Here is a 16,735-nt window from a genome sequence, read left to right as displayed (position 1 = left end):
TGAGCTATATGGGAAGAATCTCACCCACTCCCGTTTTCTATAAGTAGGATTTGGTTTATAGAAATAAAAGCCTGATGTTTTGATGAATGTAAAAGTTTACATATGATTAAAATAAATTAGATATTTACACTGAAACTGCTGCCTTCATAATCCATTTAAATTTTTCTGTAATTTATACCGTCTAGTAATTTCAAAGAGTGTTTGGTCTATAGGCCAGGTTTCTATAATTTTTTAAAGTATTTTGTATAACTGGCACTAACTTTTCAAAAATACTTTTTAAATAGCTTTAGGAAATGGATTTTTAAAATGTGATTTTTGCAGAAAGCTGTTGCTATTACTTAAAAAATCTGTTTTCTCTCATTAAAAAAGACATATGACCTCTTTACTGACATTCATAAGTATTTATTAATATTTAGGCAACATGATTTCCTTGAAGAATTAAATTCATTTTTCCTTAGAAGCTTTGGAAACCCAAATACAGTTTTTCCTTCTGATGTCATATTGTAGTTATGGAAAAACCATTGCGGGTCTCTCTGCTCTTGATTCCTGTGGCACTGCTTTTGGATATCCTTTTAGGGAGAATTAACCCTTAGCTATAATATAAATGAATTGTTTATTTAAAAGAACGTTTTAAATAATCTTAAGTGAAAACACCATGGAGAATACAGAGATGAATATAATAAGGTTTTTGACCTTAAGCTTATAAGCTTTTTTTTTTTTTTTCTTTAAAAAATATTTCTTCTAGAGTGTCCTATTCTAGTATGACTAGTAGTTCTTCCAGGTCTGAAGTAATTAATTGGTGTATAGAATTTTTTCCTTATTTAAAAAATTCTAAATTATATCTCAACTTCATTCTACTTTTTGAGAATTATAATTGAGTTTTGTTGTTTAAGCTTTTCAGATCTCTTTTAGGCTCCTATTATTTTGTAGGTGACAGTCATACCTTTTATTTATGTTTAATTTCTGTGTTCCTGTGAATTTAGCCAAATATTTATGTCTTTGCTTGAACCATTATTCACTCATTCATTCTTTTCCTTCCTTCTCCTCTTTCTCTTCTCTTCTTCTCTTTTACTCCCTTTCTTATCTTTTACCTGTTTCTGAACTGAAATAAAAAGGGGGGAAAAGTACTAAATGTCAATGTTTGTGTATACATATCCATATATGCAAGAGAGCTAGTAAAATAAATACATATATATTTTTTACTAGTTCTCTTGCATGATTGCTGAACGAGAACAGTGATTCATGTGTATAAGGTGTCTTTTATTTTTTATCACTTAGTGCTAATGATATATATTATATTGAGATTGATTATAATATTTGAGAATAGTATTCTTTGAGTTGCTTAGGTTTAGCACTAGAAGGAGTGTGATATTTACAGACAAAATAAACCTGCCCATCTCCTCCTTTTTAATAAACTTAATCTTTTAGAATATTTTTAGATTTACAGAAAAATTACAAAGGTAGTACAAAGAAGTCCTATATACCCTTGTACCAAGTTTTTCCATAACATCTTACATTAAATAGTACATTTACTAAAATTAATGAACCAATATTGATTACTATTATTAACTTAAAGTCCATAGTTTCTTTAGATTTCCTTAGTTTTTATCTCATTTCCTTTTTCTGTTTCAGGATCTCATCCAAGATACCACATTACCTTTAGTTGACATGGCTTAGGCTTTTTTGGCTGTGCTAGTTTCTCACACTCTCCTTGTTTTTCATGACTTTGACAGTATAGTCAACTAATTTTTATTAGTGGGTGCTAAATCTTAGGAAATCAGTGTTATCATTTGATATGAAGGAATAAATGAACATAAAAGGTAGATAAATGTGTGTATATATACATATTTACATTTAACAGAATGATTTGGTACTTCAGTGTTTAGCATTTATTCTAGTTCTTTAAGAGTCATAGACTGAGAGTTGGGAAGGCTTTGTCCTTACTAGATTAAAAACTAATGAAGTTTGGGGTGCCTGGGTGCCTTTATCTGTTAAGTGTCCAACTCTAGATCTCAGCTCAGGTCTTGATCTTAGGCTCATGAGTCAAGCCCTGTATTGGGCTCCATGCTGAAGTTTGGATTTAGTGAAAAAATGGTATCTGCCAGTATAATTTTCTGAATAGATTCTGGAGAATAAAGAAATTGAGATATTTAGGGTTGGTAAGAAATTACATTTCTTTTCAAAGTTTTAATTGGCCTGCAGGAATAAACTAGGTACTAATCTCTGATTTGTTTTTTGTTTTTTGTTTTTTGTTTTTCCAGTAAATGTTTACTTAAGTGTGTGCTCTCTGCCAGGCATTATTTTAGACTGTGGGGACATAATGGGAACAAAACAGACAAAAAACTGTGTGTGTGTGTGTGTGTATGTATGTGTGTGTGTGTGAGAGAGAGAGAGAAATAGCCATATATATATATATGTTTATATATAAAATGTTAGATGGAGGAAAGTAAAGAAATAATGGTGAATAGAGAGTGCCTTGGGTAAGGTGGGTGGGTTGAAGAAAAAACATAGTTCTTTCCAAAAGAAATGTCCTCAGTGTTTCTAGAAACCTAGAGGGTTTTACAAAATCAAATCCTAATCAGTTTGCTTTTAATATTTTTGATTATGAGTCCATACATCACACTGTAGATAGGCAAAACCAGGAATTGACGCAGGCTCAAAGGAAGAAAGTAAATAAGGGTTGTCAGGGAAGGCCACATTGGTAAATTGACCAAAGATATGAAAGGAGTGAGGAAATGATCAGAGATATGAAAGAGGTGAGGGAATGCGCCATGCAGATATCTGAAGGGAGAATATTGTAGACGAAGGAATTTGCAAGTGCAAAGAGTAAATAGACAGGAGGCCCAGATTGCTCTGGAAATAACATGACCAGTATGGCTGCACTGGATTGAACAATGGGGAGACTAGTAGGAGGGGCAGTAAGAGAGGAAAGAAAGGGTCATACCAAGTAGGGCTGTATGGAGTGTAGACCGTTGTAAGAATTTCAGTTTTCAGTTACTTTAAAAAAATTTGGTTTTTGTTTTGAGCAGAGGATTGACATGGTCTAAATTATGTTTTAAAGGGAAGGTTACGCTGTTGAGGCTGTAAAGGGAGCAAAGGTAGCAGCTGGGAGACTACTTGGAAACCTATTTTAGTAATCTAGGAAAGCATTGATGTGGGCTTGGGCCTTGGTTCAGTAACAGTGAAGGTGGTTTTAAGAATTAGATTCTGCGTATATTTTGAAGTTAGAACCCGAAAGATTTCTTGATAGATTGGATATGGCATGGGAGAAGGAGGAATCAGAGATAACTTCGAATTTTGACCTGAGTAACTGGGAAGATGGAGTTGTCAATTACCCATATGTTAGAAATTGCAAGAGGAGCACTGTTTGGGGAAGAGAGGAAGTTGGGGGTGATGTGGTGAAGAAAAGGGTTTGATTTTGGACATGTACATTTGAGATGCCAGACATTCAAGTAGATATTTTAAGGAAGCAATTGAATGTAAGTCTGGCAAACAGGAATTATCTGGGTTGGAGATAGAAATCTGGGTATCATCAAAATGTGGGTGATATTAAAACCATAAGACTGGGTGAGATTACCAAGGATGGTAAATATGGAGAAAAAAGAGAAAAGGACCAAGGCTGCCCTGGAGCACTCCAACCTTAAGATGTTGGGAGTAATGTAGAGGAACCATAAAGAGATACTGAGAAGTGGTCAGCAAGAGCAAATCCTGGAGAATGTTCGGTCCTGGATGCTAACTGAAGAGAGTGTTTCAAGGTAGAGATCACCTGTGAGAAAAACTGCCAATTAGGTTAAGAGTCGAGAATTGAACATTGGTTTTTAACAGTGTTGAGGTCCATAGTGACCTTGAAAATAATGGTTTTGGAGGAGGAATGAGGCCAAGAGCCTGATTAGAGTGGGCTTAAGAAAACAGGGGAGTAGAGAAGTTGGAGACGGAAGAGGCTATTCTTTTTAATAAGAGGGAGTGGAAAAGTGGGTAGCTGGACAGGGAAGCATTATGTGTATGTGGATGAACATATGCTGCATGAAAGAAATAGCATGTTTGTATGCTGCTAGGAATGGCCTAGAAGACAGAGTAATTGATGATGGAGAGAGTGGACACAGTTGATGGAAAACTGTCCAGGATGAGGCAAGAAGGGATGGGATTTGGTGTACAAGTGTGGGAGTTAGCTTTTGATGGGAACATGCATAGTTTGTCAGTAGTAAAGAGTGAAGACAGAGAACATGGGCAGATATAGGTAACTGGTGGGAATTGTCTTTTGATTTTATCTGTATTCTTAATGAGAGTGAGAATGGGGAAGATGATATTGGGGGCCTGAAGAGAATATATAAAATAAATCTCTAGTGGAGTGAGAGTAAATGGATTAGAAAAATGTAGGAATGCCAGGGGACACTAATATCCACTTAAAGTTAATAGTTGTGAATCTGGGGCACCTGGGTGGCTCAGTTTTGGTTAAGCATCTGGCTCAGTCTCAGTTCAGGTGTTGATCTCAAGGTCATGAATTCAAACCCCACAGTGGGCTCCCACTACTTATAAAGAAGGAAAAGAAGGAAAAGGAAGGAAAGAGTAAATTAGATAACAGTCATGAATTTAAAGCATGCTTGTACATGTTTTCCAGTTGTGTTTAGTTCTGTGATACAGGTGTGAAGTAGGAAGAGAGTTGGTCTTAACCAGGGTTGGGGTTTTATTTAATGGATTAAATAAAGTGATAAAGGGGCAGAGGAGGTAAAATTGTTCACAAGGAAGTGACTATAACAGTGTGTTATGGGATCTAAGAGTGAAGGAAATAAGGACATGAGAGGAGGATGATGGACAGTCAAAGGTGTTGGGAGTGTTAATAGAGGAGTCTGCAAACTACAAGATCTGTTTTATATGGCTCTTGACCTTGGAATTGGTTTTACATTTTTAAAGTGTTCTTTTTAAAAAAAAATTAATTTTTTCAGTGTTCCAATACTCATTGTTTATGCACCACCCAGTTCTCCGTGCAATACATGCCGTCCTTAATACCCACCACCATGCTCACCCATCCCCCCACCTGCCTCCCCTCTAAAACCCTCAATTTGTTTTTCAGAGTCCATAGTCTCTTACGGTTCCTCTCCCCCTCTGATTTCCCCCAATTCATTTTTCCTTTCCTTCTCCTAATGTCCTCCATGTTATTCCTTATGTTCCACAAGTAAGTGAAACCATATGATAATTGACTTTCTCTGCTTGACTTATTTCACTCGGCATAATCTCCTCCAGTCCCATCCATGTTGATACAAAAGTTGGGTATTCATCCTTTCTGATGACTGAGTAATATTTCATTGTATATATGGACCACATCTTCTTTATCCATTCGTCTGTTGTAGGGCATATCGGCTCTTTCCACAGTTTGGCTAATGTGGCCATTGCTGCTATGAACATTGGGGTACAGATGGCCCTTCTTTTCACTACATCTGTATCTTTGGCATAAATACCCAGTAGTGCAATGGCAGGGTCATAGGGTAGCTCTATTTTTAATTTTTTGAGGCATCTCCACACTGTTTTCCAAAGTGGCTGCACCAATTTGCATTCCCACTAACAGTGTAAGAGGGTTCCCCTTTCTCCATATCCTCTCCAACATTTCTTGTTTACTGTCTTGTTAATCTTTGCCATTCTAACTGGTATAAGATAGTATCTCAATGTGGTTTTCATTAGAATTTCCCTGAGGGCTAATGATGATGAACCTTTTTTCATGTGTTTGCTAGCCATTTGTATGTCTTCTTTGGAGAAGTGTCTGTTCATGTCTTCTGTCCATTTTTTGACGTGATTATCTGTATTTTGAGTGTTGAGTTTGAGGAGTTCTTTATAGATCTTGGATATCAGCCCTTTGTCTGCAGTGTCCAAAAAAATAAAAAAAGAAGAAGAAGAATATGCAAGAGTAACTGTGTATGGTCCACAAAACCTAAAATATTTACTATCTAACACTTCACAAAAAAAGTTTGCTGACCCCTTTAATAACTAATGCGTCATAGATCCTCTTGGAGTTGAAAGAATAACAGGGGAATTAATCTGGAAAAGTAACTGTGGTTTCAGAGAGGGGTGCTTGAACTTGAAAAGGGTGCAGTTATCCCTAATGGCAAGGTTCTAGGATTTGGTTATGACTAGAAATCCTTAACAGACTCTCCTATATTTGTTTCAAAAGGAAGCTGCATAGGCATTCTTTTTTACCTTTGTATATAACCCTGCATCTCTACTAATGAAACATTTTTTCTACTAATGAAATTAACAAAAGAAAAGTCAATTGTATTCCCCCACAGCTAAATTTGAAATCAGAGTAAGTATTGCAGAAAAATTTAATGGCTCTAGAAAATGGATTATAACTTCCTTAAGTAGGTTTTTAGAGTTTACTTACTTGTGTTCCATGGCATATATGGAAGATTAAAGTAGAATAACTAATCTTATGTGATCTTGACAGCAAAGGGAATAATACTTCATATTTTGCTGTTTGGGGGGATGTATGTCTGATTAAGAAAGTCTGGAAAACACTGGTAAAATAGTAAATTCACTTTTTTCAGGTGTTCTTAAGTGTCATATCTATACTGTTATGGTTATCTATTGTATAAAAAACACCCCAAAACTTAGTGGCTTAGAACAACCTTAATTTGTTTTGCTCATGAATTTGTGGTGTTGGTAAGGTTTGACTGAGATTGCTCATCTCTGCCTCACATCTCTTGGAGCTACCTGATTGGGCCTGGAAGATATACTACCAAGATGGCTTATATACATGGCTGACAAGTTGGTGCTGGCACTTAGTTCCTGTCCACATCGACTTCTCTCATGGGGTCACTTGGAGTTGCTCCAGTATAGTGGCTGGGCTCTAAGAGCAAGCAGCCCAAGAGACAGAAAGTAGTCCAGAAAACTGGGGTCCCTATATTCTCATGGTCAAACGGTAACAGAACACAGATTCAAGGGAGGAGACATAGACATCCTCCCTCCCTCATAGGATGGGAGGCAAATCAAAGAATTTTGAACCTATATTTTAAAACTCTACATGTACCTTAGTACATGTAGTAACAAAGGCATTTAGCTTCCCATCCATTTTTCAGTGTCTTTTTAAATGCCACCATTATCATGAACTTTTCCTGCATCCCATCACTGAATTTAATCTCCCCATTCTTGGACCCTCCTTGGTACTTTGTTGGTTCCTTTTTCTATGGCATATACCTGGTGTTTCATGATTTTGTGTTATCTTTGCTTGCCACCTCTATATACAGCTCTGCATTCCATTTGATAGTGCCTTACTCATAGTGGTTGCTTAATAAATGAGTTGAAGGAAATGGAAGAAATTTTTTTTTTTTTTAGAATTAACCAATTTTGTTTAAATGTTGTAAAGTAGTAATTTGCCAAATGGAACCTTGATGAATTGCAAGGTGCCGGTTTTTAAAGTTGAAAGAGGTAGGAGACAAATTAAAGTGGAAATAGATCGTCAAGGTAATGAAAAAAAGGAAGTGTTGAGATAAAGAACTATAAAGCAAAACATATTCTTTTTTTATTTGAAGTATAATTGGTATACAACATTAAATTAGTTTTAGGTGTACAACATAGTGATTTGACAATTGTGTGCATTATAAAAGATTCTCTAAGCCACGTGTAGTTACCATCTGTCACCAAAGTTAATGCAGTATTGTTGACTATATTCCCTATAGTGTACCTTTTTTCCCCCAGTGAGGTCTTTTATAGTTGTAAATTTGTGTCTCTTAATCCCCTTCATCTATTTTGTCCCCCCACCACCATTCTCTGACAACCACCAGTTTGTTCTCTGTATTTATGAGTCTGTTTTTCATGTTATTTGTTCATTTGTTTTTTTAGATTCTGCATATAAGTGAAATCATATGGTAACTTGTCTTTTTCTGTCTAACTTATTTCACTTAGTATAATACCATCTAGGCCCATGAATATTGTTGCAAGTGGAAAGATTTCATCCTTTTTGATGGCTGGGTAATATTCTGTTGTATGCATATGTGTGTGTCTATGTATGTGTGTATCTGTTTATCTATATCACATCTTCTTGATCATTCGTCTGTCGATGGGTACTTAGGTTGCTTCTATATCTTAGCTATTGTAAATAATGATACACTGAACCTAAGGGTGCATATAACTTTTCAGAAAATTAGTGTTTTTGTTTTTTTCTGGTAAATACTCAGAAGTGGAGGTTGTATGGTATTTCTACTTTTAATTTTTAATTTTTTTGAGGAAACTCCATATTGTTTTCCACAGTGACTGCACCAGTTTACATTCCTACCAACAGTTTACCAGGGTTCCCTTTCTTCCACATCCTTGCCAACACTTGTTATTTCTTGTCTTTTTGATACTAGTCAGTCTAACTAGTGTGAGGTGATATTTCATTGTAGTGTTGATACTCATTTCCTTGATGATTAGTGATGTTGAGTTTCTTTTCATGTGTCTGTTGGCCATCTGTTGTCTTCTTTGGAAAAATGTCTACTCAGGTCCTCTGCTCATTTTTAAATTGGACTATTTGTTTATAAATAATACAAGCAAAATGTATTCTTAATTTAAAAGGCAGAAGAACGAAATAGTAAAGTAAAGGCTAGCAAGCAGTATATATGATTAGCATATTTTTTGCTTGAAGGTAGCTTGTTTGTATGCTCTCAAGTTAGGCTGAAATTCTCAATGTAGCAGGCAACACTTATTCAGCTGATTAACAATTTTAATTCTGTCTGCAGTCTTAATTCCCCTTGCATGTAGCATAACATTTATAGGTTCTGAGGATGAGGATGTGGACATGTTTGGGAGGCCATTATTGTGCCTACTACATACACCATCTAAGTTGGGTAATAGGCAGTTGGAAATTTGATATTAAAATGCAAGGGGAAAGTAAATTTATTTCATAGATGTTTATTAAGCTCATACTCTTGCTAGTTACTTGCCAAATCCTGGGGCTGCAAAGATGTTTTTTTTTCCCTCTGGGAGCTCTTGGTTCAAAAGAGTGTGCACACCTGCATAATCTTAACGTACTAAGGACCACAATGAAGGTAGGTACAAATCATAAGGCATTATAAATTTTAGTAACAATTTGCTTTGAGAGTGCATTGGGAAAGGACTCTTCAGGTCTACTTCACATGCAAAGATAAGAAAAGAGAAACAAGTTGTTATCTTGAGGGACTGCAAATAGTGCTATATGCCTGAAAAAGGGAGGTGGTGTTTATGTGAGAGAGGGATAATTATGAAGTATTTTGTATGCAACATTATGGAGTTTGGGACTTTATCTTATATGCAACATGGGAAGCCTCTGGAGGCTTTGCATTTTAGAGCACTTTTTTTTTTTTTTTTTTTGGTAATATGGAGAATGGAAGGCTGAAGACATGGAGATTGATTAAGATATTATCTAATATAGGAAAGGGAAAAAGGTCTGCACTACATAAAGGTGTGGCAAAGGAGTTGAAAAAGAAAAGATTTAGAAGATAATTAAGATTTAAGAGTAGATTGACAAGATTTGATGATACTAGATTTGGATAGTGGGGACTGGGAGGAGGGGACCAGATATCACCTAGGTTTTTGGCAGCTGGGTAGATGTTAGTGGGTTTTTTTTTGTTTGTTTGTTTGTTTTGTTTTTAAAGATTTTATTTATTTATTTGACAGAGATCACAAGTAGACAGCGGCAGGCAGAGAGACAGAGAGGAGGAAGCAGGCTCCCTGCTGGGCAGGGAGCCCGACGCGGGGCTTGATCCCAGGACTCTGGGATCATGACCTGAGCGGAAGGCAGAGGCTTTAATCCACTGAGCCACCCAGGCATCCCAGATGTTAGTGTTTTAATCAAGCTAAGAAACATAAGAATTGGAGTAGTAGGTTTATTTAGAAGATAATGGATTTGCTTTTGGCTTTGTTGAATCAAGTGACATCTAGGTGGTATGGTTTATAGGTAATTGATTATTTTATATGGAGCTCAGGAAAAAGGTTAAGGTTATAGGTACAGATTAGGAATGATTGGGATAATAGAGGATAATTCTTCAAACCATGGGATTGACTGAAATTGCCCAGGGAGAGAAAACGGAGTAAGAAGGCTATGGCAGAACTCCAGGGAACATTAACACTTAAGGGTAGAAGGAGAAAGGAGGAACTCAAGAAAAAGACAGAAGGAATGATTAGAGTTAAAATCAGAACTAAACTGGTCTAGAAAGTTGAGTGTAGTAGGGATGGCATCTGCTGTCATAGTCTGCAAAGGGTCAGGTTAAGTAGAAGACAAACGAAGTCATCGAATCTGATAGGTTGCAGAGTTGAGGGCACTGTTGTAATAAAACCTGAGATCTGTATCCTGCCTCCATTTCTTATTTACTTTGAGACTTGGCAAGTTACTTAGCCTCTGAGCTTTGGTTTCTTCTTTTGAAAACTGAGGGTTGGAATTATTTCAAAGAGTTGGTCTAAATATTAGGTGGCATGAATAAACTCACATTAAGCACCTATTATAGTTCCTGGCAGATAACAGGGATTTGATAAAGAGTAGCTGGAACAGTAATGGTGATAAGTTTGTTGGTAACCAAACCAGTGGTGCCTTCAGTGGTAAGTGATACTGTGGTAGCTAAGAAGGAGGACAAAAAACAGATTGTGTTAGGTCGAGGAGTGAAATGTTGGAGAAGTTTTTTTTTTTCTCTCTCTTTCTACATTTCTCTCTCTCTTTCCTTTCCTTTGCCTCTATGGGAGGGAAGTAGTTATGGAATCATTTTGTTATTAAAAAGTCATCCACCTATTGAGAAAACAATTTAAGTAGAGAAGTAGGGCAGAGGCTGAATTTAAAGTAGCTTATTGTGAGTAGGATATGTAGAAGATGATACAGTCAACATAGACCTTAGAAAATTTTTTGAAAGCAAAAGGAAGAGATGCCAGGTGCATGGTCTTTATTATTTTGATTATTTAAAGGAATCATATAAATATAAACAATAGAGACCAGAATATTCATAAATTTTAAAATAGAAACTCTCCTGAAGCTATATCCCCATGTCTCACTTAACTGCATTTAATAATCACTTACAAAGAGCCAAATTCACCCTAAATTTAAGAATCTCCACTTTTGCAAATGTGAATCATTCAAAAGCTTTTTCTTGATGCTTTTTCTTATGAGGCTTAGCACTGGACATAATGTTGAGAAAACCTTTGACCAGTGCTAGGGAAAATAAGAGGATTGTCTTTGTAGTTTTGCCAACACTCTTTAAAGAAATTTGAAACCCAGAGTGGATAGGGAACTGATGGTATTAGCTAGGATGAAAATCCAGGCCTCCTAACTATAGTGTGGTGTTCTTCTTACTATAGCTTAATATCAAAACGAAGCTAAAACCCTCTATAAGTATGTAAACAATCAGTATTTAAAAATCTGATAAATCAAGAGAATTATTTGTGTTGTAGAACATTTATTTCAAGAATTATTTGAGAGCAAGCTAGAGTTAAGCTAGATTTAAGTTTTTGCATAAATTGTGAATTTATACATTTAAATACGTTCACATAAGTTTAGGAAAACATTTAATTTGTACATTAATATTTACATTTTATATAAATTATAGATTGGTTGGCTTTTGATTTATTGTGATCTCTGGAACCTTTAGATGAATACTACTTCTTACAGTTTTTTGCTTATTAAGTACTTATTAAGTACCTATGCTTTGGTTAAGCCCTTCGCTTTGCTTATCTCATTTAATCTTTGTAACGACTATTAAGTGGTAAATATTGCTAGTACAAGGAAGCTGAACTGAGTTTTGTCAGCAACTTGGAAAAGGCTGCATGTATATCTAATAAACAGGGTAGAGCTGAAATTTGAATCAACACAGCTTGATCCCAGAGTCTGCTTTTTTTTTTCTTTGTAGTTTCAAGTTTTTATTTAAGTTCCAGTTAACATACAGTGTAATATTAGTTTCAGGTGTAGAATTTAGTGATTCAGCACTTAGAGTACAACATCCCAGGCTCATTACAAGTGCTCTCCTTAATCCCCATCACCCATTTAACCCATCTCCACCCCCTCCCACCCACCTCTCCTACAGTACACCCACCTCTCCTTAGTTTGTTCTCTGTAGTTAAGAGTCTGTTTTATGGGTTGCCTCTTTTTTCTCCCTTTATGTTCATCTGTTTTGTTTCTTAAATTCCACATGTGAGTCAGATCATATGGTATTTGTCTTTAATTTATTTCAGACAGAGTTTATGCTTTTTAACAGCTATCTTGTTTTATCATTAATTTAACTGACTGAGCCATTAGTTGCCGTTTTATCATTATTTTAAATTTTGTTTTCTTTTGTTTATTGTAATGTGGAAGTTTTAAATCTCATTTAGATTCTCTTTGCTTCATTTTGAATTTAAAAATACAGACACTGATAAGGATGTTGAAACATCCTCTAGTCAAGAATTGAACTAACGCAACACTCCTTATGATACTTTACCAGATTGATGTGAAATGCTTCGTAAATCTTTTTTGTGGAATGGCATTTTACATTTAAATGCAGGAAATGTTAACTATAACCAATATAATACTTTGTTGAATACCAGGAAGTTTTTAGAGTAATTATATTACAAAGCTTTTGTGAATGGCAAATAACTAAAAGTAGATAAATCTTAGATGTTTTAAATTGAGACTACCAGAATATTTCGTAACACCTTACCAAATATAGATTTGGTGTTGTATTGCTAGCTATTTTCTCCTATTGATAGTAACTCTTTGTTATGTGCTTTTCCTTTGAAAACAATGGAGCTATGTTTTCTCCCTTTCCTGACTCTTTTATATCATTTTTCTCCTTTTTCTCTCTAAATTTAGGTTCAGAAATTGTTAAGCCATGTCTCTTTCGTGGAATGCTAGATATGGTGTCCTTTGTTAACCTAGCTAGTTAGAGACCTCAGCTTTCAGTAGTTCATGAGTGATATGAGTGATGTATGTTAAAAGGGTACTTTAATTAATATTCCCAGGGTAGATTCACATTCAGAGAAAGCAGTTTCAAGTCTCTGTTCAAGAAGTGAAAGAATAGGGGCACCTGGGTGGCTCAGTGGGTTAAGCCACTGCCTTCGGCTCAGGTCATGATCTCAGGGTCCTGGGATCGAGTCCTGCATCAGGCTCTCCGCTCGGCCTGCTTCCCTCTCTCTCTCTCTGCCTGCCTCTCTGTCTACTTGTGATCTCTCTCTGTCAAATAAATAAATAAAATCTTTAAAAAAAAAAAAAGAAGTGAAAGAATAATAATTACTTTTAATATAGTTTGATATATGTTAAAGTTTTACTTACCTGGATAAAAAATGTCAATTTTTTTGGAGTTCTCTTTTACCTGAAAATTGTCTAAAAAGTGATTTATAGTATTTGATACCTTGTTTTTAAAAAATTAATTTAAATGACCTACCCTTAATATAATTTAATTGATCTTAGTACCTTTTGCAACTTTTTTTTTGTTTGTTTTAATTAGGCACCACTGTGGGGCTTCAGCTCACAACTCTGAAACTGAGTTGCATGCTTTACCAACTGAGCCAGCCAGGTGCCCCTTGCTACCTTTTGCAGCATTTCATAGCTTTTCCAATGTGTATCCACCTTTTATGAGTTCCTTTTGAGTAAAGAAAATTAAGTAACCAGCTAATTTGCAGGAGATATTAGGATACAATTAGATCAGGTAAAATCTGAAAATTTCTATATAAACTGCATGAAAAATAGCCAGATATAAAGGTAGTTCCATTTATATAATGATGATCTGCTTGTAATTTATTATTTTAGTGGCTAGGTTAGAGACTAAATTAAGAGCCAGAGGAAGATTAGTTGGTCTTGGTAATTACAGCTTACTAACTGTTCATTTGAAAATACTTTGTGTGAAAACACCATCATCTGAAATATTATGTATTTGATAAATGTGAACTATCAATACAGACATCATTTAATCCTTGTAACAATTCTGTTAGTTGATATTATTATCCCAAATTTACAGATAAAGAGATATTAATAAAGTTAGCCCATCTGAAGTCTTGTAATGCTGTAAGCTACAGCCAGGATTCTAACCAAACTTTTCTGCCAGATTGTAGTAAACTGAAGCCTGATGCTAGAACTGTACTTTTAGTTGCAATGAACTCTTCATGAAAATCTTTAACTGTCAAATGGAGTCCAAATTTAAAATATTTTGCTTCTGTACATAAGCAGTTTTACTAGTCATGCTAATTAAAATTTAACTTGTTTAGTTTCAGCCTACTGTTTCAGGATTTGTGATAATTTAAGTTAATATGTAGAATTAAAAAGCAGTAAACACTTCTTGAGATCTTACCATCAACATTCAAGTAAAGTATTGGTGGGGAGGGGAAATGATAGAATTGAATTTTGTGTTATGGAGTAGGGGATCATGAAACTTTCTGTAAAGGGCCAGATAGTAGATACAGTAAATGACTCTGACAGCCATATGATTTCTTGTAAAGAAATCTTACAGCTCTTCTACAGCAGCTATACGCAATATATAAACAAAAAAGCATTGTCGTGTTTTAATAAAACTAAAAAAAGGGGTGGGGGCCTGGATTTGGCATATTTAACAGCTCCCGTTACAGAAAATCTTGTAATTTCTGCTACTAAAAGATAAGATTTATTTATGATGATAGTGTTTATACAGAGTGGAAGATTTCCTTTACTGAATGTATTGGCAAAAAAAAAAAAAAAAAATTACCAAAAAGGCAGTAATAGTATAAAGGAGATTGGGAATAGTACCCAATAGTAAAGACTACTTTTTCAGCATTTCTATGACTGCTTAGATTAAGTACCTCATAAATTATTTCATAATTCCAGAATATACTTATTCACTCATTTCTTAGAGTTAACATTTTTCTTATCTTGAAGAAAGCTGCCATTTTCATCAGAGTTTTCACAAATTCTGATAAGCTTGCTTTCCTTTATCATAAATTATGAAGGTTTACCATAAAAAGGCATGACGCATAATTGGGTGATGATTTTATTTTATTTGAATTTATTTTGAAAAGTGATATCTGTAGATAGACTTAGGTCAAGGCTTTTGTGTTAATATATGTAGTTGGAAGTGTAGGATCAGAAACAGAGTAATCTGTTATAGTCAGTTTTCAATGTCACATCTTACAAACTTCTTATTATGAGAAGTTTTTACCCTACAGATGCTTTCTGGTGCTACAAAACTTTATTAAACATGAATCATTTTGTGGTATTGACCCTTATGGATATGAAATCAAAAATGATCTTTTTAATTCTTATTCTCAGAGATTCGTCAGCGAACTGCAGCTCAGAGAAACCTTTCTCCAACACCACCAAGCTCTAGCCAGGGCCCTCCTCCACAAGTTCCAGTATCTCCTGGACCACCAAAGGACAGTTCAGCCCCTGGTGGACCCCCAGAAAGAACTGTTACTCCTGCCCTATCATCAAATGTGTTACCAAGACGTCTTGGATCCCCTGCTACTTCAGTGCCTGGAATGGGTAAACAGAGCACTTAATGTTATTTACAGTTTATATTGTTTTCTCTGGTTACCAATAAAACGGGCCATTTTCAGGCAGTATGGAAATGGCATTTCATTTGGAAATAGCAGAGCCGTTATCTGATTAAGCAGGAGTTCCATATTCAATTAGCCATAACTCTTTACAGCTGGCACCTTGTGATACTGAAACCTATTTCTTGAGCTCATTTAACTGTTATGGCTTCTTTGTTTAAATGGCAATAAAACTTTGTAGTATTCTGTAGTCAACAGTATAGCATATCTTTTTATATTCTGCTTTAGAATGGCTCCAGATTTATATAAAATGGGGATAGAAGAGAACACTTCTGGAATATATTCATGCTTTTTGCTAAGCTCTTCACATATATTTTTAAGCATGGCAACATATTCCAGGAAGACTATTTCTGCATTGTGGTATACAATATTATTGTTGTTAATATTGGCTGGTAGATTTTTCTTTTTCTTTTCTTTTTTTTTTTTTTTAAGATTTTTATTTATTTGACAGACACAGAGAGAGAGAGAGAGAGATCACAAGTAGGCAGACAGGCAGGCAGAGAGAGAAGGGGAAGCAGGCTCCCTGCTGAGCAGAGAGCCCAATGCGGGCTCAATCCCAGGACCCTGAGATCATGACCTGAGCCGAAGGCAGAGGCTTAACCCACTGAGCCACCCAGGCATTCCTCGATTTTTCTCTTATTAAGCTGTCGGACCTTAGTATTTTCTGACAGATACTTTAGCATAAAGTTCTATTAAATTAACAGCTGCCTTTTCTATTTCATTTCTTTGGATTCTCTTTTCAATGTAGATCTCTTTTTTCAAGGTAGATCTCTAGGGGAAGATCGCATTTTGGGAGCGTAATTGATTATATTACCCTGCAGCTTTCTTTTGGAGTGTAATGGGACATGGAAGCCTAATGCTTCAGCAGATCACATTATTTTATATAAATTTCCATGTCAGATTCTTGAATATGATAGTAAATTATTTACTTATTTTAGGATATTTAATTCTAATTTAAATTACCTTGGTATTTCATGACTAATTACTAACATAATTTATAATGATTTTGAGGCTAGTCAGTAGTTGATATCAGGTATTCAGGGCACTTAAAATAAAAACAATCTAAATGTTACTGTAAGAGTGTTTTTTTCCCCCCTGCCTTTCCTTCAAAGAAAAGGAGCATAAGATTTTAGAAAACTAAAAAACTATTAATTTATAAACAAATTAAAGCTGACTACAAATGAAATGTATATAAATCATAACTTCTAACGTAGTTATTGAAAAAATACTTGTAAACTTGACATATAATGATGTC

General features: G+C 35.2%; 1 protein-coding gene across 3 annotated transcripts in view; it reads left to right on the top strand.

Moving 5' to 3' along the window:
* Positions 1–16,735, top strand: part of LNPK (lunapark, ER junction formation factor) — an 86,347-nt gene that overhangs the window by 48,125 nt on the left and 21,487 nt on the right. For all 3 annotated transcript variants that reach the window (XM_046019750.1, XM_046019748.1, XM_046019749.1), the window contains exon 9: positions 15,197–15,409. In XM_046019750.1, the coding sequence (XP_045875706.1) occupies positions 15,197–15,409 (213 nt within the window). The remainder of the gene's footprint in view (positions 1–15,196; positions 15,410–16,735) is intronic.

The sequence above is a fragment of the Meles meles genome, chromosome 9 (genome assembly GCF_922984935.1).
Source record: "Meles meles chromosome 9, mMelMel3.1 paternal haplotype, whole genome shotgun sequence".
NCBI lineage: Eukaryota > Metazoa > Chordata > Mammalia > Carnivora > Mustelidae > Meles > Meles meles.
This window is presented reverse-complemented; position numbering and strand designations above follow the sequence as displayed.